This window comes from Colobus angolensis, unplaced genomic scaffold (genome assembly GCF_000951035.1).
Source record: "Colobus angolensis palliatus isolate OR3802 unplaced genomic scaffold, Cang.pa_1.0 Scaffold351, whole genome shotgun sequence".
Taxonomy (NCBI): Eukaryota; Metazoa; Chordata; class Mammalia; order Primates; family Cercopithecidae; genus Colobus; species Colobus angolensis.
Window position 1 is genome coordinate 1,547,015 of NW_012116833.1, and position 24,238 is coordinate 1,571,252.

Genomic DNA, 24,238 nt, shown 5'->3' on the forward strand with positions numbered 1-24,238 from the left:
TTATATATAAAATATCATATATGTACCAAGTATTGGGTTTTTATATTTGCAAATCTCCTCAATCAAAAAATTAGTCATACAAGTGACAACATTTTAAATTTTATTTACTAAGCCCTCAAAGATATGTAATTTCACTGAAAATAGTTTTGTTTTGGTTTGTGAAGTGGAGTAAGACTTTATTCTGAAAATGAGAATATTTTCACCAACTGGATACTTGGACTTGAAATCAACCATATCATGAGAAAAGAATTTCAAACTGTACATACCACATTATCTGTGGATACTGCATGGTGTTCCTCTTCCTTATGAGCCCTTGCCTCATTCGGAACAACTTCATTGGGCTCTTCTATAGAAAAAAAAAAAAAAAAAAAAAGCCATAATTTCGTTTTTCATTTCGCAAAACTTTCTTTTTTTTTTTTTTTTTTGAGACGGAGTCTCGCTTAGTTGCCCAGGCTGGAGTGCAGTGGCGCGATCTCTGCTCACTGCAAGCTCTGCCTCCCGGGTTCACGCCATTCTCCTGCCTCAGCCTCCCAAGTAGCTGGGAGTACAAGTGCTCGCTGCCACACCCGGCTAATTTTTTTGCATTTTTTGTAGAGATGGGGTTTCACCGTGTTAGCCAGGATGGTCTCGATCTCCTGACCTCGTGATCCGCCCGTCTCGGCCTCCCAAAGTGCTGGGATTACAGGCTTGAGCCACCGCGCCCGGCCTCATTTCGCAAAACTTTCTTGAGAATACTATTTTCAAGATCATTTAAGTAATTTCTCTATTATAAAAAGACACAAATGGCAAATTCATTTCACACATGTTGGATGAACAATTCTACTTCAAACGATGTATTCTAAAGAAATAAGTAGAGATGGGGGAAAATACAAGGATGGTCACCACTGTCCTATTTGTAATTGAAAAAATGGACAAAAACTATATCCTTAACAATAGAGGAATAGAGAAATTTAGAATCTATCTCTATAATAAATATTATGAAGCCACCAAAATTGAAGTAGAAGAACGGTAGTGATAAGGAAAATATTCATGGTTTACTGGCAAGTGAAAAAATGAAGGTAACAAAACCTATTTTGTGAATACATATAATATTAATTTTATTTTAAAATATATAAACTTTACTATATAATTTACATAAATTTATTATACAAATATGTAAATTTTCATGGAGAAACACTAGGACTGTTTCCACCAAGACATTGCCATTACTCTTTCTAGATGGAATTATGGGTAATTTTTAATTTTTCTGTTTTCTTTTTGTTTATATGTGTGTAAATATTTTTCTACAATGAACATTTATTCCTCATTCAAATAAAGAAAAAGTGATAACATAATTTTCAAATCTATGATATAAAACCAGAAATCCAGAGCATTTCCAGTTTTGTGAATGTATGTGTGTACAAACACACTTCTGTATATATACTAAGAAAAAAGAGTGGCAAAAATATCCCCTCATCCTTATTTTCAGAAGGGTTATCATTGAGGAATAGGGTTGTTTCTATTTTTTATTGTATTTCTCAGTACTTTCTAAAATGAGCATGTATTCCTTTTCTGATCAAAATTCAATATTCTAAAAATGAGAAAATAAGTAAAAGAAATAAATTAATTCAGAGAAATCAGACTACTAAAAAAGTCTCCAGGCTGAGCTAGGGGAACGGATTGGTTCAAGGCACAGGGTGTCTGCATGTATAATCCCTTCTGTTTCAGATTACCCTCCACCAGCCCCTTAAAAAAACAAGGTAGCAATGTTCTTCTCTATCTTTTTTCTTTTGGCACAGACATGTCGTGGAGATTATTTGAATAAATACTAGTAGAATTTCTTGATTTCACAGTAACTGACATTTTACTTCACCTTAGGAAGCAGAACAAAAATATTTATCAGCCCTCACAAATTGTTCTAAGTCTATTCCTTTTCATGGAAAGAAATATAAGGGTGCCTTGTATGAGTATGGGGGAATTATTAAGAGGAAAATGTGTTTGATCCAGGAACTCACGTATGACTATATAGAGAATTTAAGTTTAAGATATTCAGAAAACTCTTACCAGAATTTAGATGCAAAGTCCACTATAAACACAATTTAAATGTTTTTGTCTCCTCTGCTATATTTTTTAAGAATTAAATTGTTGGGGGTATATTTGAGATATACAACATGATGTTATAAGATACACACATATACACATACATATAAATTGTTTCTGTAATGAAACAAGTTAACATATCCATTATCTCACATAGTTACCCATCCCCACCCACGAGCAACTGTAATATATTCGTTTAGCAAAAATCCTGAATAGAGTACATTTATTAGTAGTAATCCTCGTGTTGCATATTAGATCTTTTGACTTACTCATACTACATATTTGCTACTTTTTATCACTTGACCTGCATTTCCCTATTTCCTCTCCCTCCTATTCTGATCCTGGTAACCTCTTTTTTTTTCTCTATCTGTATATATTTGACTGTTTTCCCCCCCTACCATTTGCCACAACATGGATAGACCCTGATATGGCTTAGGTCTGTCTCATGTCAAATTGCAATCCCCAATATTGCAGTTGGAGCCTGGTGGGAGGTGATTGGATCGTGGGGGTAGATTTCCCCTTTGGTGCTGTTCTTGTAAGAGTGAGTGAGTTCTCAAGAGATCTGGTGTTGAAAGTGGGTAACACCTCACCCCTCTTCCTCCTGTTCCAGCCACCACGTAAGACCTGCCTGCTTCCCTTTCACCTTTTGCCATGACTGTAAATTCCTGAGGCCTCCCTGAGAAGAAGCCAGCAACATGCTTCCTTTACAGTCTGCGGAACTGTGAGCCAATTAAACCTCTTTTCTCTATAAATTACCCAGTCTCAGGTATTTCCTTATAGCAGTGCTAGAACAAACTAATACAGACCTGCAGGACATTATGCTAAGTGAAATAACTGAACACAGAAAGAAAATATTGCATGATCTCACTTATATGTGAAATCTTAAAAACATGTCAATTTATTTTTTTAAAAAGAATGGTTCATAGACAGAGGAGCCTTTACCTACTCATTATTTAGACATTTCAAATCACAGACATTTAAATTCCTATGTAATCAGCAACAAAATGTAATGAAGGAAGGGAAAAAATGTCATCAGACAGTATTAGCACTAGTGGCCTCAGAAGAGAGTTTATATTGCTCATCAACAATGTAACTTTCTTTACAGGTTTGCCTTATATTCCTATTCTCCTTTTCTCATAACTTTGTACACAGTTCTGCTTTACTGGCAACATATTTTGTATATGGTTTGGTTATTTTGGAAGATTTAAATTAAAACTATATTGAGGATTTCTAAAATAAAAGGATGTGAAGTGATACAGTTGAATAAAGAATGTTTTCTTTCACTTACAGAAGCTTCAATACTTGTGAATGTTTGAAATCTAAACACTATCTATGTGCCTGGTAATTCCCCAAGAAAAGCAACTCTGCTAATTGGATAATAAAGTGGAATTATTACCCAGTTAAAGCTCTAGAGGGCGCTCTATGTGGTGGCTCTATATACTCACACTAAGTAACTGCATGTAGAATTATCTTTCATGTGCATACCCATATAATAGATACAGACGGAAAAAAAGAGGCTTTGATGTAAAATTCAATGACATAGATGAATTGTTCTCATCTTTAAAAATTTTGCTTCTCGGGATAGTAAAAATCTTTAAAATTGTTCAAACATAAATTTATTTTTCACAGTCTATTAACTGTAGATACAGAAATTAAGGAGCTCAGCCATCTAGCTATTACTTTTGCTAGAGTTTGCAGTTGTGGGAGGGGTGAGCTCAGGCAGGATTTTTTTTTTTTTCGTTTGTTTTTTATCTTTCCTAACAACACTTCTTTTCTTTTCACCACTACACAGGGAAAGGGAAGGTGGGAGGTGGAAGGCAGAAGTTAGAGGTAAGTCAGAAGCTCTAATACGTATTAGGGAAGTATCTACCCTCTCAGAAACAAACGAATGGAATTGAAACTGCTAAAAGACCAGCAGCACTTTTTTTGACTCTTACTAAAGCTGCCTTTTACTGCAATAAAAAAAAAAAATCTTAATTTTTGCTTATACAGATTTTTCTAGAATATTTTAATGTGATTTTCAATTGATTTTTAATACATAATACGTAACCCTAATTTAAAGAAATCTTTCCCTTCTTAGATATGCAGAAGACTGTAATGCTACTGAATCAATAGCCCTATTATAAGCAGTGTGAATTTCAGTTGTTAGGTTTTTGAAATACTATGGGCACTTAATTTTATAATAATCTAAAAATTATTTTTTCTTTATATTTCTTAGATGTAACTAATGGAAATTTCAAAGTAGAAATATATTTAAATACATTTTCATAAACTGGAAGGAAAATGGTTAGCATATTTTAAAGGCATGATATTAGTTTAGGCCAGATGACATGACTCACTTAATCAAATGAATCGGATTAGTATTCCCCACTAGCAAAATGAGGAAAAGAATAGGACATAACTAGTAGGAAACTGTACCAAAAAGGGCTCTTTTCAGTATCTGAAAAAGACTTTTTGCTTTTCTCTTGCAATTTCTGTGAGAATGAAAAGGTTACCATGCAGCTGTGAAAAATAAGCCACCGATAAAAAATTCTAGGCAGTCACACTTCTGATCAAGTGTTTTTTGATTCATGTATTAAATTCTCTTTCTTCTTTTTATCGTTGTGTCTTGATTACTATGCCAGCTATTTAAAGAACACACCATGACAAAGAATGTCAATGTAGGAGCAGTGGTCCATTCAGAGTGGACCATTAAGTGGTCTTTAAAATTAACTTTCACTTTTTTTCTACAACTACTTATTTTTTAAATTATCTTTTATGTAGAGAAGTGGGAGTTGGGAAATGAAACTTCACTTAGGGTCTTCTGCACTTTCTCTGAATATTTTCTCTCAGCTTACCCACTCAACAACAGAAACACACAAATCCCTACTTCCCCACTCTCCTTCAACTAGCCACCACTCAGCAGGCTCTAAAACACCAGTCATGAGTCATTGGGAATATCCAAGTATCTCCAGGCACATGCAATTTAGTAAACACTAACAAATGACAGAAATGGTTTAAAGGACCAATTATATTAGAAATAAAGGGCTTGGAAATGGTGCAATGTTTCTTTTTTTCTCGATAATTTTAAAATCTGCCTCACTATTTTCCTGTACACTCAATTTTCTTTTATCATCTTCAATATGAAGAACAAATGTTAAGAGAGAGAGAGAGAAAGACAGAGAAGAGAGAGAGAGAGTGAGAGAGAGAGAGAGAGAGTGAGAGAGAGAGAGAGAAACTTGAATATTCACATTGATAACCTTTCAAATACCTGATCTTAAAATACATGGCCCTCTTAATACCAGTAGATTTGCTTTCCCTTTCATTACTCAACCTACTGCAATCTGTTTGCCTCTCCTCTTCCCATGTAGTTAATTGCTTTTTTAAAAGAATTTCTAAAACACCAAATTCAATGGCTTTCTCATCCCTTTTTCTACCTAACTTCTATGAGACCATGAGACTACTGAAATAATGACACCTCTTCCTTCTGAAATCTCTTTATTTATTTATTTTTCTTAATTTTAGAGACAGAAGTCACTACGTTGCCCAGGCTGGAGTATAGTGGCTATTCACAGGTGCAATCAGAACACACTGAAGCTTCAAACTCCCAACCTCAAGGGATCTTTTTCGCCTCAGCTTTCCAAGTAGCTGAGACTACAGGCATGCCACTGCACCCAACTCTTGCCTTGGTTTTAGGAAAAGCATACCGTCCTGCCTCTTCTGTTTCTGAATGTTCTTTCAGTGCCTCCCTTTTCTCCTCCAACTCCCAAATCTGGATATTTATCAATACACAGTCTTTGTTCATTGTCCTTTCTTGTTTTTCATTTCTCACTTAACTAAATCTTCAATTTTCATGGTTAGATATTTTTTGCCTCAATGTGGGTGACTTCCATATTTCTTCTTATGTCTTAAGCCTTCATCTGAGTTTCACACTCATATTACCCAAAGGCCTGCTTGGACAGCTCTACATGGATGTCCAAACACTATATAAAATTCAATACATGCAAAGCTGAATTCATCTTCTTACAGTATTCTATAAGTTTTATACAATGCCAAGAAAAATCTCGAATGAATTTTGGGGAAGGAGATTTGGAAAAGGCATGCTTAAACAGTTCAAATTGTATGACTAAACAATTCAATAATCAATCTACTACAAAGCAAAGAAGAATGAGTGCCCTACCGGATATTAAGACATTTTATAAAGCCACAGTTGTAAACCATCAGATCAGTGTAACAATAAGAAGTCTCAAATTTGACCCATATGTGTATATGTGTACGCCTGCATGTGTGTGTATATGTGTGTGTGTGAGAGAGAGAGTGTGTGTGTGTATTTAATAAAAAGCTACATTCCAACTCACTGGTAAAAGATGAGTTATTCAACAGATGGTGTAGGGACTATTAGTTAGCCATTTGGAAAAATAAAATTGGATGTATTCACACATCTTAAAGCAAAATTAATTCTAGGTGAAATAAATATCAAGTTGTACAAATTAAACTATAAGGATACTAGAGGCAAATGTAGGGGTATATTTACATGATTGTAGTACAAGGAAAGACTGTAATTATGACCCAAAGTCAGAAACCATAAAGGAAAGTATTGGTAGATTTGAAAACTTAAAAATTACAAAAGAAAATCTGACATCGGAAAACATCATAAGCAAAATTAAAAGACAAAAAATAAACTGGAAAATATATTGTAAGTATTCTAAACAGAGCTCAATGAAACCAAAAGCAAAATGAGAAACGTCATGATCCTTTTTGTTTCTCAATCACAGATACAAAATCCTATATATTGTATGATTCAATTTATAGAAAATGCCCAGAAAAGACAAATTTATATCGTCATAAAACAGATCAGTGACTTCCTGAAGTTTAGAGTGGGGAGAGGGAGTGACTGCAAATGGGCTAAAGGGAATTATTGGAGTGATGAAAGTGATATAAATTCAGATTTCAGTGATGATGATGGTTGTGGAATTGCATAAAATTTATTAAAAATCATTGAATTCTATATTTAAAATGAATGATTATATTTTGAGACAAGGTGTCACTCTGTCATCCAGGTTGGAGTACAGTGGCACAATCAGTTGAGCTCCCTGCAGCCTCAAACTCCAGGGCTCAAGTGATCCTCTCACCTTAGACTCCTGAGTAGCTGGGACTGTAGCTAATTAAAACAACAATGACAACAACAAAAACAAACAAACGAACAAACCAAAAACCACTTTTTGTAGAGATGAGGTCTCATAATGTTGCCCTGGCTGATTTCGAACTCCTGAGTTCAAGCTATCATTCCATAACAATCTCCCAAAGTTCTGGGATTAGAGGCGTTAGTCACCTCACATGGCCTTACAGTGGATGAATTTTATGATGTGTAAATTAAATCTCAATAAAAGTGTTAATAAAGGTATGTCAGAAAAGAATCATATCTATGCTTGAGGACAAATGAAACATACTTCTCATGGACAGATAGTGTCATTGCATGATATTATTTAAATTCTCTTTTAGAGAAACATTGAGAGATATCATAAAGATAATCCAGACTAATTATCTTTAGCAGATGAGGAAACTAAAGCCCAATTAAATACTTTGCATGAAAGTCTCATGAAAAGTCACATGAAAAGCTAGGAGTTGCATCCAGATTTCCTGACTACTAGCCTGGTATTTGTTACATTATGCCATACTCTTTCATTATAGTGTGTTTATAATGCTCTGACCTAAACTGACTAGAATTCCAATAAAATAAAAATCATTTACTTAATTATAATGTATGAATTGTAATAATCAACATTTATAAATGTAAGAGATTATTATTGTTGTAGATGAATGTTCCTTGTGATGACGATGTGGGAGATTGTTTAGGTGGAGGTATTAAAAATAAATCTATTCTTTTCAAATACTTGGCCAAATGTTTTGAAGACTCTAGACTTGAAGTGCAGTAAGCTGAAAAGCAAGTAAAAATGCATCAAATTTACAAAGGCTATTATTAGAAGATTCAGCATATAAAGTACCTTGAGAGCTTCCTTCAGACAAACAGATGGATACTTCATCATTTCTGTCATTATCCTCTCCTACTTCAGGCCCAGCTTCCTCTCCTTGTGTGAGTGCAGATAAAGAACCAGACTCAGGCTGCTCAGAGAAATCAGCAGGGCCTCCTCTTGGAGGTGGAACTTCAATCCCCATTAAACGATATTTCCTTCTTCGATTCCCAATCCAAGTCTTTATAAGAGAAATATAGGAGGAATTTTTGTAAACATAGAGAACTTAGCAGTTCTGGCCAGTAAATAATGAATGAATGCTGTATAAAATAGGATTTAAAGGAATAAATGGGTACATAGAAAGATAAAAACGTTTATGTCAATATGCTAAAATAAAAATAACTATGTTTTATATTTTTATAACTTATTTATTTTATTTATAATTGACACATAATAATTGTACATGGTTATGGGGTACAGTGTGACAGTGTGAGGTTTCAATACATGTACAGATTTTATAATGATCGACCCATGATGGTCAGCATGTCAATCACCTCAAAATGTTAATAGTTATGACTTTTACTTTAAAATATTTATTAGCAGAAAGAAGGTATTTATATAAATATTCATACTTTTAAGCAACATGTAGTCTATTGAGGATGACTTTTTTCTGTTTTTGTTTTGTTTCTCAAGAAAACGATTCACCAAATCTTTCAAAAGAAGAATAAACTGGTTCTTTTTCAAACAGCTATAACTAATTCATATCCTATTTCTAATCTTATTCTTCCTATGCAAAAATGTGCCCTCTGTTAATTTTGTTTGGCTCTATATTATTACCTTGGCATGTCAAGCACTCTGAAATTTCATTTTACTAAACTTACAACCGATTTTGAAGACATTTTGTAATGAAATAATTTTAGAGTCATGGGAAGTTTCAAAGATAAGTCTTGTTTATTCTTCACTCCATCTTCTCCAACTTCCATCTTACACAACTATAGCAAAATATCATAAAAAGGAAATTGATACTGTGAAATATGTGTGTATAGTTCTATGTCCCTTTATCACAGCATTCCTCTTCCTCTCCTTCCCACTATCCCTAATCTGTTTTCTGTCTCCATAACTGTGGTTTTTCAAGAATATTATATAAATGGAATCATGCAGCAGGTGACCTTTTGAAATCAACTTTTTCAATTCAGCATAATTCCCTGGAGATTCATCCAAGCTGTGTGTATCGAGCCCATTCATTTTTATTGCTAAGCAGTATTCCATGATATATGTTTACCCATGTTTGTTTAACCATTTACCCGTTGAAGGATGCTTGCATTGCTTCAATTTTTTTTGCTTATTATATATAAAGCCATTGTGAACAGTAACTTGCAGGTTTTATGTAGACATGGTTTTTATTTTTCTAGGATATTGGCACAAGGATGCAAATTATGGATCATATGGCTATATGTTAAGTTTTATAAGAAACTGTCAAATTGTTTTCCAGAGAAACTTCCATTTTACATTCTTATCAGCAATATATGAGAGATCCAGTTTCTTAGCATTCTTGCTATCATTTAGAATTGTCAATATTTTCTAAAAACTTTTAGCTGTTCTCATAGGTGTATGTAGCAACAGCTCAACAAGTTCTTAATGTTGACCATATTTCCATGTGCTTATTTGTCATCCATATATTTGCCATCCTTTTCAGTGAAATGTCTCCTAATTTTCTAATTGAAGTGCTTGTTTGTTTTCAGTGTTGAGTTTTGAGAAGTTCTTTATATATTCTAAATATGAGTTATATATCATATATGTGGTTTGCAAATATTTGCTCCCAGTCTGTAGCTTGAATTTCTGTCCTGTTAGTCTTTGGCAGCACAAACTTAACACTGCTCAAAAAATAAAGGATATTAATTTAAAATAATAAACAATGGGTTCACTGAAAAGATTGGTAAACTTGGCAAACATCTAATTGTTAAATACAGTTTAACATGGGCCTGGTGACTGGTGAACACCTGTAGTTGCATATATTCAGGAAGCTGAGGTGGGAGGATTGCTTGAACGCAGGAGTTCAAGGCTGCAGTGAACTATGACCACATTACATTATACATAGTTTAACATAATTTTTATCAAATTCCAGCAAGATTTTTGTAGATACATATGAGATAATTCTAAAATTCATATGAAAATAAAATGAGTGAGTATGGCTAAAACAGTATTGAATAAAAAAGAATAAAGTGGAAAGAATGTATCTACCTAATTTCAAGACATTATATACTTACAGTAATCAACAGTGTGTGCTATTAGCAGAGGGCTAGCCACAGATCACTGAAACAGAATAGAGAACCCAGAAATAGTCTTACACAAGTATGACCAGCTTAGCTGACTTTTGACAAAGGTACAAAAAGAATTTAATAGGGGAAGGGTATTTTTTTCAAGAAACAATGCTGGAGTGACTGGATATTCATAGGAAAACAAAAACGGACCCTGTCCTAAATCTCACACCTTATACAACAATGAACTCAAAATGCTTCATAGATTTAAACATAAAAAATAAAACTTTAAAACTTTTATAAGAGGGCGTAGAGGAGAATCTTTGGGGCTTCAGGATTAGTGAAAAATTCTTAGAAATGGTAATAAAAAGCACAATCCACAAAAGAAAAGTAACTTCTGAGGTTTTGATTGGGATTGCATCGAATCTATAGATCAAGTTGGAAAAGAACTGAAATCTTGATATAATTGAGTTGTTCTATCCATGTCCATGGAATATCTCTCCATTTATTAAGGTATTTGTTTTTCCCCTCTGGCTTCTTTCAATTCTTTTTTTTTATCATTGATTTTTGTAGTTGAGTATGATATGCCTAGGTGTAGTTTTTTATTGTTTGTTTTGCATTTATCCTGCTTGGCGTACTCCAAGCATTGTGGATCTGTGGTTTGACATGTTACATTAATTTAGGGAAAATTCTCAGTTATTATGGTTTTGAATATTTCTTCTGTTCTATTTTCCTTTTTTTTTTCTCTTTCTGGTGGTATTCCCATTGGACATATGTTACATCTGTTATATTTATCCCACAGTTTTTGTATATTATGTTCCATTTTTAATCAGTATTTTTGTTTTATGCTCTCCAGTTTTGGAAGTTTCTATTGATATATCATTAAGTTCAGAAATTCTTTCCACAGTCATGTCCAGTCTGCTAATGTGACCATCAAAAGCATTCTTCATTTCAGTTACTGTTTTTGGTCTCTAGCATTTGTTTTTGATCCTTTCTTAGAATGTTCATGCCTCTGTTTACATTACCATTCTGTTCTTGCATGTTGTCTACTTTCTCCATTAGTGCCCTTAGCATGTTAATCATAGTTCTTTCCAATTCCTGGTCTGACAATTCTAACATCCCTGTCATGTATGAATGTAGTTCTGATGCTTGCTCTGTCTCTTCAATTTCTTTTGTTGTTTTGTTTTTGTTTGTTTTTTGCCTTTTGGTATGCCTTGTCATTTTTTATTAAAAGTTAAATATGATGTACTGGGTTAAAAGAACTGAAAGAACTAGGCATTTGGTGATGTAGTGTTAAGGTTAGGAGGAAGATAAAGCATCCTATAGTCCTATGATGAGATCTCAGTCTTTTAGTGAACCTTTGCCACAGCCTGTGAACTTTACAAGTGCTTATCAGTTTTTCCTCTACCTTAGGTAGGACAGGATGGCTAAAGGGGACTGTATTTGGTTATAATTGTTGTTTATTTTTGCCCTAGGATAGTTAGGTCATGATAAAATCCCAATAGGCTAAGCTCTGGTAAAATATTTGTTCTTAAGAGCAGGCTTTCTTAACAGAATGTTCTAATGTTTCTTAAAAATGGTTACTTTTCCACTCTTCCTGTCAAGAGCATGAGGGAGTTTTTCTCCAATATTCACAGTGAGAATCTGATACAGCCTCTGGGAGTAAAACTCACAAAAGTATCACCCCCTCCATGATTGCTCATGCTGGAGTTTCTAACTTTCCGACTTGTCTACACTGAGCCTCCAGCAATTCATCAGTTACAATTTAGGTTTTCCTGCCTTGGTACTTGTTCCCATGGAGGTTTCTGCTCATGGAATTCTGCTCCAGTAAGTTGTGATTCTCTATATCTGCCTATTTGTCTCACCAATTTTGGGGTCAGTAGTTTGCCCAGTAACTTCACTTATCTGTCATATCTAAGAAGAATTGTTGATTTTCAGTTTGTTCAACGTTTTATTTGTTAAGATGAATGACAACTTCTAGGCTCCTCACATGCCAGACCAGAAACTAGAAGTTCAATTTCATTTTATTCCCTTATGACTTCTTTAAAAATGTTTTATATACATATATGTGTGTGTGTGTGTGTGTGTGCATGCGTGTGCGCACATATGGTTAGGGTTAGGGGTTAAAGAGGTTAGGAGTTAGGGTTAGGGTTTTTCCATATATATACACACACACATATATAAACATATAGATTATGTATGTGTGTATATATGAACATCTATATGTTTATATATACACATATATGTACATCTCTATGTTTACATACATATATATGCACACATATATAAACATATAGATGTAAAAACATAATTTACAAAATTAACATAATTTTTGTCAAATAGATGTGTATATGTGTGTGTATATATGTACATCTATATGTTTATATGTGTGTGTATATATGTACATCTATATGTTTATATGTGTGTGTATATATACACATACATATATAACAGCCCTAACCCCTAACATCCTTAACCCCTGACCCTAACCCTAACCCTAACCCTGTGTGCGCATGTGTGTGTGTACACACACACCATAGAAAACTTCTTGCCGGGCGCGGTGGCTCAAGCCTGTAATCCCAGCACTTTGGGAGGCCGAGACGGGCGGATCACGAGGTCAGGAGATCAAGACCATCCTGGCTAACACGGTGAAACCCCGTCTCTACTAAAAAAAATACAAAAAACTAGCCGGGCGAGGTGGCTGGCACCTGTAGTCCCAGCTGCTCGGGAGGCTGAGGCAGGAGAATGGCGTGAACCCGGGAGGTGGAGCTTGCAGTGAGCTGAGATCCGGCCACTGCACTCCAACCCGGGCGTCTGTCTCAAAAAAAAAAAAAAAAAAGAAAGAAAACTTCTTAGCCATAAAAAAGAATAAACTCATGTCTTTTGTAGTAACATAAATGCAACTACAGGCCATTATTCTAAGTGAAATAACTCAAACAGATAGTCAAATACCACATGATATCACTTGTAAGTGGGTGCTAAACAGTGGGCAACCATGGCAATAGAGAGTGGAATAATAGACAATGAAAACTCTAAAAGGTAGGAGGGTAGAAGAGGGGTGAGGGTTGAAAAATCACCTGTTGGGTACAATGTTCACTATTCGAGTGACAGGTACACTCAAAGCCCAGAATTCACCACCACACAATATATGTGTGTAACGAAGCTGTACTTATACCCTGAAATCTATAAAATCTGAAAAAGACTCCCTCTTTGACCCATGGATTATTAGAAGTGTCTTGCATAACCTCTAAGTGTGTGGAGATTTTTCTGGCATCTTTCTGTTATTGGTTTCTGCTTTGATGCAATAGTGGTCAGGAACATATTCTGTATGATTTAGATTTTTAGAATTTATTGAGGTATGTCTTATGGTCCAGGATTTACTCTGTCTTTTAATGTGTTCCATGAGCACTTGAAAAGTGTGTATTTTATTTTTGTTGGGTTGTGCCTTCTATTAGTCAATTAGACCTTATTGATTGAGGGTGTTTTGGGGTTCTTCTATATTACTAATATTCTTCTATGTAATAACTATAGGAATTATTGAGAGAAGGGTGATGAAATCTCCAAATGTAATTTTGGATTTACTTATTTTTCTTTTCAGAATTTTTAGTTGTTGCTTCACATGTTTTGTAGTTCTGTGATACCTGATGTATACACATTCAGAATTGCAATGTCGCCTTGATATAATTTACCTTGTTATTATTATATAGTGTCCCACTTTGTCCCCTGTAATTTCCTTTGCTCTGAAGTCTACTATATCTTATATTATTGTATCAACTCCTGCTTTATTTTGATTCATGTTTGCATTCTGTATGTTTTATAGTCTTTTACTTTCAAACTACACATATCATGATATTTTAACTTATTGTAGACAACATCAAGTTAGGTCATTTTTAAAAATCCAATTTGCAAATCTCTATTTTTTAGTTTGTGAATTTAGATCATTTAAATTTAATGCAATTATTTCTATTTTAAAGCTTAAATATGTCATTTCATTTTCTGCCTTCATTTCTTTCAGTGTCTTTAGTTGTATTTTTCCCCTGCTTTCCTGTGGCGTATTTTTAAATATTTAGAATTCCATTTATATTTATGTATAGAACTTTTCTGTGTCCCTTTGTATGACTTTTTAGTGATTGATCCAGGCTATCTATCTATCTATCTATCTATCTATCTATCTATCTATCTATCTATCTACCTACCTATCTTATGAGAATCACAAGAGGGTAAAATTCCAGGTTGTCCATTGGATTTCCATTGACATCCACTGGGGAAGGAGACTTGTTTTACTCCTGGGTGGAGTTGGGAGTCCAGGAGCTCCAACAGGCATCTTCTGATACCACCCCAATGAGGAGGAGGAAGGGCTCATCATCACCTCTAAGTGCAGGAGGGAATAAAAGTCTTCCAGTGACATTACAAGGGAATGGTGGAGAATGGATTTTTAATCCAGCTCTCCACTCTTTCTTATTTGACACCATCCCATCAGTGAGTGTTTTTTGTTTGTTCGTTTGTTTGTTTGTTTTGTTTTGTTTTGCTGGGGTGGGGGCATCTAGCTGTTCCACAACGTGGTGAGGCAGAAGTCTTGGTCCTCCACTTGGCCTTTTCTTGTAGGGGTGGGTGTGGCTGCAGATTTTCCCCGTGGTATTTGGCTGAAGTAAAGAGGTCATTATCTAAACATTTTCTGTCATGTTAGACTGCCCTTTTCCTGGTTCTTTGCTGAGAGAGGCCAGGCTTTTCTTTTTCTTTACTTTTTACCATTTGTTTTCACCTACTGGTGTTTCTTGATTGTTGGCTTTTCCAGTATCTATTCTGGGGCATATGAAGCAAAAGAAAATCCAGGAAACTCATCATTGTGTGAGTGTCATTCATGGGGTCCCATGGTCCCTAGTAGATGTGACTTCTTTCCACCCTTCAGATTCTTCTTATGTTTCCTATTTGTATAATATCCAGGGATTTTAGTTCTACTTAATGAGAAGAATAGGGAAAATTATGTCTACTCCATTTTCTCAGAAGCAACAGTCTGAAACCAATTTTATTCCCATGTTTCCTATGCAATTTTCAGAAAGACCATTTTATGACGAGAATTTGTAACCTTTCTAGTTTCGTCATAGCAAAAAGGATTCTTAAAACCTAAAGCAGTGTAGAAAACCACTAAATAACAGTTTAGAGTTTCAGCTCTAAATTTGATTATGATGCCCTTTATATCAAGTAGAATTTCTTCTATACAATAGGGCAACGTAAATACAAAGCCACCTTAGCTACTCTTTGTGTCAATAAAAAACATGAATGAAGTTAACTTTATACTTGGTAACATTTCAAAAAATATGCAGGGCAAAACAGAAGAACTATTTAGTTAGTTCAAAAAGACGAATTCCTCTTTATATTTGATGGGGGGAATTTTCCCTTCAAGTTTATAAAACGCAATTCCTTGTATGTATTTAGGATTGACACTAAATGTGAAGTTTGAAACACATGAATAAAGTACACACAAAAGAGAAAATTGCCTAGTATGAAATTAAAATATGTACGGATATTAATTTTCTTAGCTTTGATAACCTCTTTCATAGGAGAAATACTAGTTTAAAAAGGAGAATTCCGTTTATTTTTTCTTTTTAACACTTTTTTATTTTTAATTTTTGTGGGTATATGTTAAGTGTATATATTTACGAGGTGCATGAAACATTTTGGTACAGGCATGCAAAGCATAATAATCACATCATGAAACACTGAGTATCCATCCCTTCAAGCATTTATCTTTTGTGTTACAAACTGTCCAATTGTGCTCTTATAGTGATTTTATAATGTACAATTAAATTATTATTGACTCTAGCACCCAATTTTTCATTACATCATAACGTTGAAAATGGATTGCTGTAATTCAGAAAAGATAAAGAATGGCAATTGCTTACTAAAGCTTCTTAAAATTGTTATGTAATCTCTCTATTTTCTACCTATGAACACTTAACAAATTGTAAATGCAGAAGCTTTTCTTTTACAATAATCTTAGCCACCAATGTTTGTGAAAATGATGGTATGAGCAGAAAGAGGAAAACACCAGTCTCCGTAGGATGATTTCTGCTTCATTTGGGTCATAAAAGCTGGGGAAGAGTGAAGAAAAAAAGGCAGAAACTAAGTTTCTATTTATCTTCAACTTCTTTTGCACCCTTTTGGAGAGAAATGAGTGATTACAAAATGTGCAAAGATAAAGGTAAAATAATATGTTATGTGAATATTGGAAGTGTGTGAGATTTTATTGCAAACCAAAGCTAAACTATTTCCTCTTTGGATATTCCTCAAAAGTAGAAGGCACTGGAAAAATGATTCAATGTATAAATACAATGCTAATGGGTTTATTACATTTTTACAGAATCATAGATAATTGAATTAATCTTAGAGTCTGCTATGGTCTGAATATTTGTCTCCCCTACTCCAAATTAACACGTTAAAATCCCAACCCCCAAGGTAATAGTGTTAAAAGGTGGGACCTTTTGGAGGTAAATAGATAATGAGAATGGATCTCTCATAAATGGGATTAGTATTTTTATAAAGGAGAACCCAGAGAGATTTCTTGCCCCTTCTGCCATGTGAGGTTACAGCAAAAAGATAGCTGTCTAGAAAGTGGGCTGTCCATACTTTGGACCTTCCAGCACCTTGGTCTTTGATTCCTCAGACTCCAGAACAATTAAGAACAAATTTATGCTGTTTATAAGACAGCCGATCTAAAATATTTTACTATAGCAGATTATGATAGTTAATTTTATGTGTCAGTTTAACTGAGCTAAATGTTTCCCAGATAGCTGGCAAAACATTATTTCTAGGTGTGTCCCTGAGATTGTTACTGGTAGAGATTAGAAGTTGAGTGTATAGACTGTTAAGACGATCACTTTTACCAATGTGAGTGGGTATCATACAATCTGCCGAGCGCCTAAAGTATCCATCCTCTTTTTGCATAAAAATATCAGGTATATGAAACATACCACTCTGCAAGTTTCCCAGTTGGTTTTGTAAGTGTTTTCATAATGGTCTTGCTTAAACTGAATCATATCTATGGTTTTATTTCATTGAGATGTTGTTTCCAGTTCTTTGCTTCAGATCTTCTTCACCCTGAACTCTCCCTTCTACATTCCAGCTATCAATTATGTGAAGGGTATTTTTTCACTGTTTCAGATTAAACATCCTTACTTTAAAATATTTGGGTTTTTCAACCATTTTATGTTAACAATGGACAAGTTATTTTATCACTCTAGGCCTCAGATTATTTATGTGCAAAATTAGGAAAATGATTTCCAAATTATTTACTTTCCTGAATAATAAATTTCCCACCAGAACGGTCACAAATCTAAAATAATAGTAGTATCTTTTCAACCAGAACGCCTATGTATTAACAATACAAACATAATAGCTATTTAAAATGAGTACTCTAAAGCCCTGTACATTTCTAAGTATATTTCTATTAAACAATATGAAGCTATATTCTAAACTTTTATTTTAAATGTATGTTATTATACATTTTTTAGTTCATGTATGCTATACATAGAGGGTACACTTTTCTGTTAGATATTCATTCATTCATTCCACATATATTACTGAAAATTTACTATGTACCAAACACTGTTTCTGGTGCTTGGGATGCAGTGGTAAATATAATAGATATAGTCTTTTCCTCAGGGAACTTAAATGTATAAATATAGATGATAAACAACAGAAATGCATATGTATAGGTGATAAACAAGTAGAAAACAAATATAAATTATAAAATTTGACCAAGTATTATGGATAAAAAGAACATGCTAGAATATTTAGCTGCAATGACATAGTGTTGTAAAGGTTTTTTCAAATTTATCTGATCTTAAGAATAATTTGCAGAAGGGAAACATATAGATTCTCTGGGCCTTTCTTGCAAATTCTGATTCAGTAGGTCTAGAATAGGGTGATCTATATTTTTAAGAAGTATCCAAGTTATTTCTTATAGTAAGGCATACACTAGTAAGGTAGAACTGGAAATAATGTTAGATTGGGAATAAAAGACTTGGCCTCTACCTACTATGGGAAAGCTAATCTGGCTCCATTTTACATATAGATTAGATAGATAGATAGATAGATAGATAGATAGGCATTGAACTCAACCCCAAGGTGCCCCCCAGCTCTAAATCAATGTATGTAATAGATAATAGGGAGTTTGCCATATACTGTATAAACACTGTTCCATTTAAAGGCACTTCAAACCTAGTCATGCGCCTTTGAAAATAAATATAATCTAAAATATAAAAACACAAAGTTGTTTTCTATGAGCTGTATTTAAGTCCTTCAAAATGTATCTCAAACATTATGTTGTTTCTATCAATATTTGACCATGCAAAGGTACACTTTAATGTTTGTCCACTATAACCCTAATGCAGATGGAAAGGACAGGCATTAAACTGAATTGTAGCAAGGCGGAGGAGGGGGGAACTAACTGTCCTAGAGGACTTAGCAGTGCTTCCAACTTATAGTCCGCATGTAATACCTCAAAATATTTATCCAATATATTATTCTCATTTAGGAATAATTGATCACAGTAAATTTCAATTTCCTCGAGAGAGATGCACTTTTCCCATGGCACTTAGAAAAGTTCTGGCACATAATAGGTGTTCAGTTTACCTTTGCTAAATGAGTAAGTCGGTAAATAGGCACTAACCTGGAAATGACATTTCAAGATGAAGAAAAACATGCACATAATTAACAATCATTGTTAAGGTCAAAGAAAAAATATACCAAGTTTGCTTCCTATACTTCGTAGAAGTATAAGACATTAAAAAAAAAAAATCTGAAACTTTCAAATCATACTGTAAGTAATGGTTAACTAGACATCCTAAGGTGAAGTTCATTTTGGTGATTAATAATTAGAAGGTATATTAGACTTAAAAACATATAAATAGTTTTTCCTGAAATCTCAAGAATATATGTTGCAAACATATTCTCCTTTGGAATAATTTATCACATGTTACAGAAGAGGTCCTCTTACAACATATCACTTCCAAATTTTCTTTCTGCCATGAGCATTCTAGTATGTGAAAATCATGAGAAATAAAAGAATAGTGAACAGCTCCTTATTCTTTCATCTAATATGAGTTTTAAAAAATATTAAGCAAGAAGAAAATGGTAAAATTCTTCTTCCTTTTTTGCATATTAAGATCTTTGTGTAGGAATAAGAAACTCAGCATATAGTAATGCCTAAGGGGGAGCTGATGTTAATGGTTTTGGCCATTTTTACAGTCAGTGTGCCTAAAATCCCTTGATATCAGAGATAACCCTAGCCAGGAATCTTGTGGATATCTTATCTTTATTTTAGGAGTGTATGTTTTTAAAGAGATTCTGTCCCTGTCTCCTCTCTTGCAGTATGGGTGTCTCAAGGAGACTCTATGGCTGTCCATAGAACCTGAACATTGTTGCCATGGCACAAGGTACTTATTAGTACCAGTGGCATGACAAATTTTTTAAAAAGTGAAAAACTCAGTAGAAAAGTTGGAGAATAAATTAAGGGATATCTTACTGAAAGTAGAGCAAGAGGAAAAACAGATTGGAAGTGGAAATCTTAGAGTAACAGTTATAGTCCAGGTGCATAAAATAACCAATTCAGTTGGAGCAGATCAGAAAATTCCAGGAGATATTTCTTTAAGATGATGGAATTATTATACTACCAAATGTGTATGAATGTGTTGAGTGGGGACTTATGCAACTGGGAAAGGGTTTAAAGATAAATTAGTAGTAAGTACCTAGAAAATAACTCAAGCAAACATATGAATATCAAAAATATAAATTAAGTAAATTATGAACTACAGGGAAACAAAACAATGCTAAGTTATACAGAAAAGGAAAAAATGATGTTTCACTACATAATTCAAATGTGTAAAGCATTTACATAGTCATAATAATGAATACCAAGCTGACCAAAATTATAGGAGGATAAGGAGAGAGGAATTATGCATGTAGGTGAAAGAATCAATGAGGAAATCTTGAAAGAGATTTTTTTAAAAGCTTTACATTTCACAGTGAAAAATCAATAGACAATGCCTAACATTGAACAAATCGGGAAGTTGCAATGTAAACATATGAGAGAGACTGCTGTCTATTCCCCATATTTGTCCTCACCTCCCACAATAATAGAAGGTTTAGCTGGACACATGATTGCTCACAGTAAAATCACATTTGCAGCTTCTCTTGTAGTTTCGTATGACCATGTGACTAATCTTTAGCCAATGGGATACAAGTGAAAGGATCTCATGGCAGTTTCCAGAAATCCTTGTTAAAAGACAGCTGGTAAACACCCTTTGCTCTTTATTCTTCTCCCTCTCTGTCATGCTGCCTCGAGTATGTATGCTATCATTTTGTATCTTGATAAAAAGGGCCACATCATAGGGACAGCAGAATGGAAACTGGAAGGCATCAGGGTTTCTGTGGACATTGTAGAGACAAACTGACATGCTAGCTGTAAATTGCATACTCATGGACTTATATATGGAATTGAAACATCTTGTCTAAGCCATTGTTACTTTTAGGTCTTTTTAATACTTACAGCTAAACCTAATTCTAATTAATACAACACATCATTCATAGATGAAAGTAAATACTGAAGGAAATATCTAAAAGTGGAAAGTGGTTCGACTTGGGCTATTGCAAAATGGTAGGAAGGAAGGAGTGAGGAATGTTGGTTTTGTAGCAAATTCTACAGAACTTGACTTCCTAAGCTATATACATATATAAATTTGATTAAAAAATAAAAATGACAATGACAACAAGAACACATGCTCTTCATTTCCCTATTTTTGACTGTTGCTTAGGCTCCTCATATTATGATCCTATTCCAATTCCTCTTCGGCCATTTTTTTTCTTGTGTCATCCCTCTTGTTAGACTCTGAGCTCCTTAAAATAGAAATAATGTCTAATGCACTTCTCTCTCCTTGTTAGTATACTTTAACACATAGCAGCATGCTCAACAAACACAGTATTGAATTTAATTTTCCATCTGGACTCTAACAAGAAAAAGCAAGACTCTGAACAGGGCAGTACTTATTTTGAGAATAGTATTTATTTTCAGAAATCTGTACTCTAAAAATTCTCTCTATATTGCTCTTTTTTTCATATATATATGAGATAAGAGGTGGAGTCTCATTAGGTTGTCCTAATGAGAGAGACTGCTGTCTATTCCCAATATTTGTCCTCACCTTCCAGAATAATAGAAGGTTTAGCTGGGCACATGGTTCCTCACAGTAAAATCACATTTGCAGCTTCTCTTGTAGTTTGGTATGACCATGTGACTAATCTTTAGCCAATGGGATACTGGCTTGAACTCTTGGGCTCAAGTGATCCTCCCACCTCAGCCTTCTGAGTGGCTGGGACTACAGATGTGTACTACCAAGCCTGGCCCTTTGTCACTTCTTCTTTAATGTAATTCCCTTTTGATCTACTGAGATGATCTTCCAGTGTGTGTACTGGCGTCAACCTACACTTGCTCACAAGCGTCAACTGTTAGCATCTCTTCTCAACTCTGTGTTGAGTGAGACATGGAATCAGCTGTGGTAGGAATCTTTACACCACAGAAATCAGCAAATGCTATTAATTAAGGCTTTTTTTCCCTTAAAGAATTGATTGTTAAATACTTACCAGCACTACCACTTGCCAAATTTTATACCAACATCTTTTAAATGGAACATAAACTACTGTTCTGATGATTGATCATTATGATTTTAATATTTTATTTTATTTTATTTTAAGTTCCAGGATAAATGTGTAGGACGTGCAGGTTTGTTACAAAGGTAAATGTGTGCCGTGGTAGGGGTTTGCTGCCCTTATCAACCCATGAACTAGATATTAAGCCTTGTATGCATTAGCTATTTATCCTGTTGCTCTCCCTTCCCCTACCCCCCAATAGGCCCCAGTGTGTGTTGTTCCCGTCCCTGTGTCCATGTGTTCTCATTGTTCAGCTCCCACTTATAAGTGAGAACACGTGGTGTTTGGTTTTTTGTTCCTGTGTTAGTTTGCCAAGGATAATGGCTTCCAGCTTCATCCATGGCCCTGCAAAGGACATGATCTCATTCCTTTTTATGGCTGCATAGTATTCCACAATGTATATGTATCACATTTTCTTTATCCAGCCTATCACTGATGGACATGTGGGTTGCTTCCATGTCCTTGCTATTGTGAATAGTGCTGCAATGAACATACATGTGCATGTATCTTTATAATAGGATGATTTATAATCCATTGGGTATATGCCCAATAATGGGATTGCTGGGTCAAATGGTATTTCTGGTTTTAAGTCTTTGAGGAATCACCGCACTGTTTTTCACAATGGTTGGATTAAAGACTTAAATGTAAAACCCAAAACTATAAAAACCTTAGAAAAAAATCTAGGCAATACCGTTTAGGACTTGGGCATGGGCAAAAGATTTTATGACAAAAATATCAAAAGTAATTGCAATAAAAGCAAAAATTGACAAATGGGATCTAATTAAACAAAAGAGTTTCTGCATAGCAAAAGAAATTATCATCAGAGTGAATAGAAAGAGGAGATAACGTAGATAACGTATCTACGTTATCTCCTCCTTAGATAACGTAGCCCTAAAATCATATTTATGGCCTCATCTGACTAAGGTCTAATATACACAATCTAGAAGGAACTTAAACAATTTTACAAGTAAAAATCAAACAACCCCATTAAAAATTGGGCAAAGGACATGAACAGAGAGTTCTCAAAAGAAGAAATTTAAGCAGCTAACAAACATGAGAAAAAGCTCAGCACCACTGATCTTTAGAGAAATGCAAATTAAAACCACAATGAAATACCATCTCACGCCAATCAGAATGGCAATTATTAAAAAGTCAAAAAACAACAGATGCTGGCAAGGCTGTGTGAAATTGGAACACTTTTTTATCTATCATTCATTATATGAGATATATTTCAATTCACCTCAGGCAATTTTTAAACAATGTTATTGAGATATTTTTAAAACACCACACAATTCATTTATTTAATGTGTGCAATTAAAATGTTTTCAACATATTCACAGAGCTGTGTACCAGTCACCACTATCTAATCTGGAACATTTTGATCATGCCAAAAATAAACCCCGTACATATTAGCAGTCATTTCCCATCCCTCCCTACCCCCAGCTCCTGGCACTACTAACCTACTTTCTGTCTCTAGAGTGTGCCTAACGTGGACACTTCATATAAATGAAATAATACAATATGTGGTCTTTTGCAATGGGTTTCTTTCATTTAGCATAATGTTTTTAAGGTTCATCCATTATATAGCATGTATTAATATTTCATTCCTTTATATGGCTCTATAAGAGTCCATTATATGCATATACCCAGATGTTGTCTATTCATTCACTTGGTGGATGTTTGGGCTGTTTCCGTTTGAATATTATGGAAAACTCTGTTATGAATATCAGTGTACAACTTTTTGAGTTGGACATACATTTTTTATTCTTTTGAGTAGAGTGAAATCCATTCCAGCAGTGGAATTTTTGGTCATATGAGAACTTAGTATTAAACTTTTTGAGGATTGTTGTCAAACTTGCTAAAATATTTTACATTCTTACCAGCAATGTATAAGGGTAACAATTTATCCATATCCTGGCCAAAACTCATTATTATCTACCTTTTATGTTAATATTGTTACAGTGGGTAAATGGCACCGTGTAATTTTTATTTCCATTTCCATAATGACTAATGATGTTGAAGATATTTTCAGGTAAATATTGGCAATATGTATATCTTTTTAAGAGAAATGTCTATTCAGTTCCTTTGCCTATGTTTAAAATTGGGTTATTTGCCTTTTTTATTATTGACTTGTAATTGTTCTTTACATGCTTTGATACAAATTCCTTATCAGATATATGATTTCAAAATATTATCTCCTATTCTGTGGGTTATGTTTTCACTTTATTGCTAGTATTGCTTAGAGCA

At 34.2% G+C, this 24,238-nt stretch overlaps 1 protein-coding gene across 3 annotated transcripts in view; it reads right to left on the reverse strand.

Annotated features, from left to right (window-relative positions):
- The window catches only part of HDX (highly divergent homeobox), a 198,459-nt gene that overhangs the window by 29,235 nt on the left and 144,986 nt on the right, over nucleotides 1–24,238 (reverse strand). For all 3 annotated transcript variants that reach the window (XM_011952935.1, XM_011952937.1, XM_011952936.1), the window contains 2 exons: nucleotides 8,064–8,271; nucleotides 267–346 (listed from right to left, as the gene is read on the reverse strand). In XM_011952935.1, coding sequence (XP_011808325.1) covers nucleotides 267–346; nucleotides 8,064–8,271 — 288 coding nt within the window. The remainder of the gene's footprint in view (nucleotides 1–266; nucleotides 347–8,063; nucleotides 8,272–24,238) is intronic.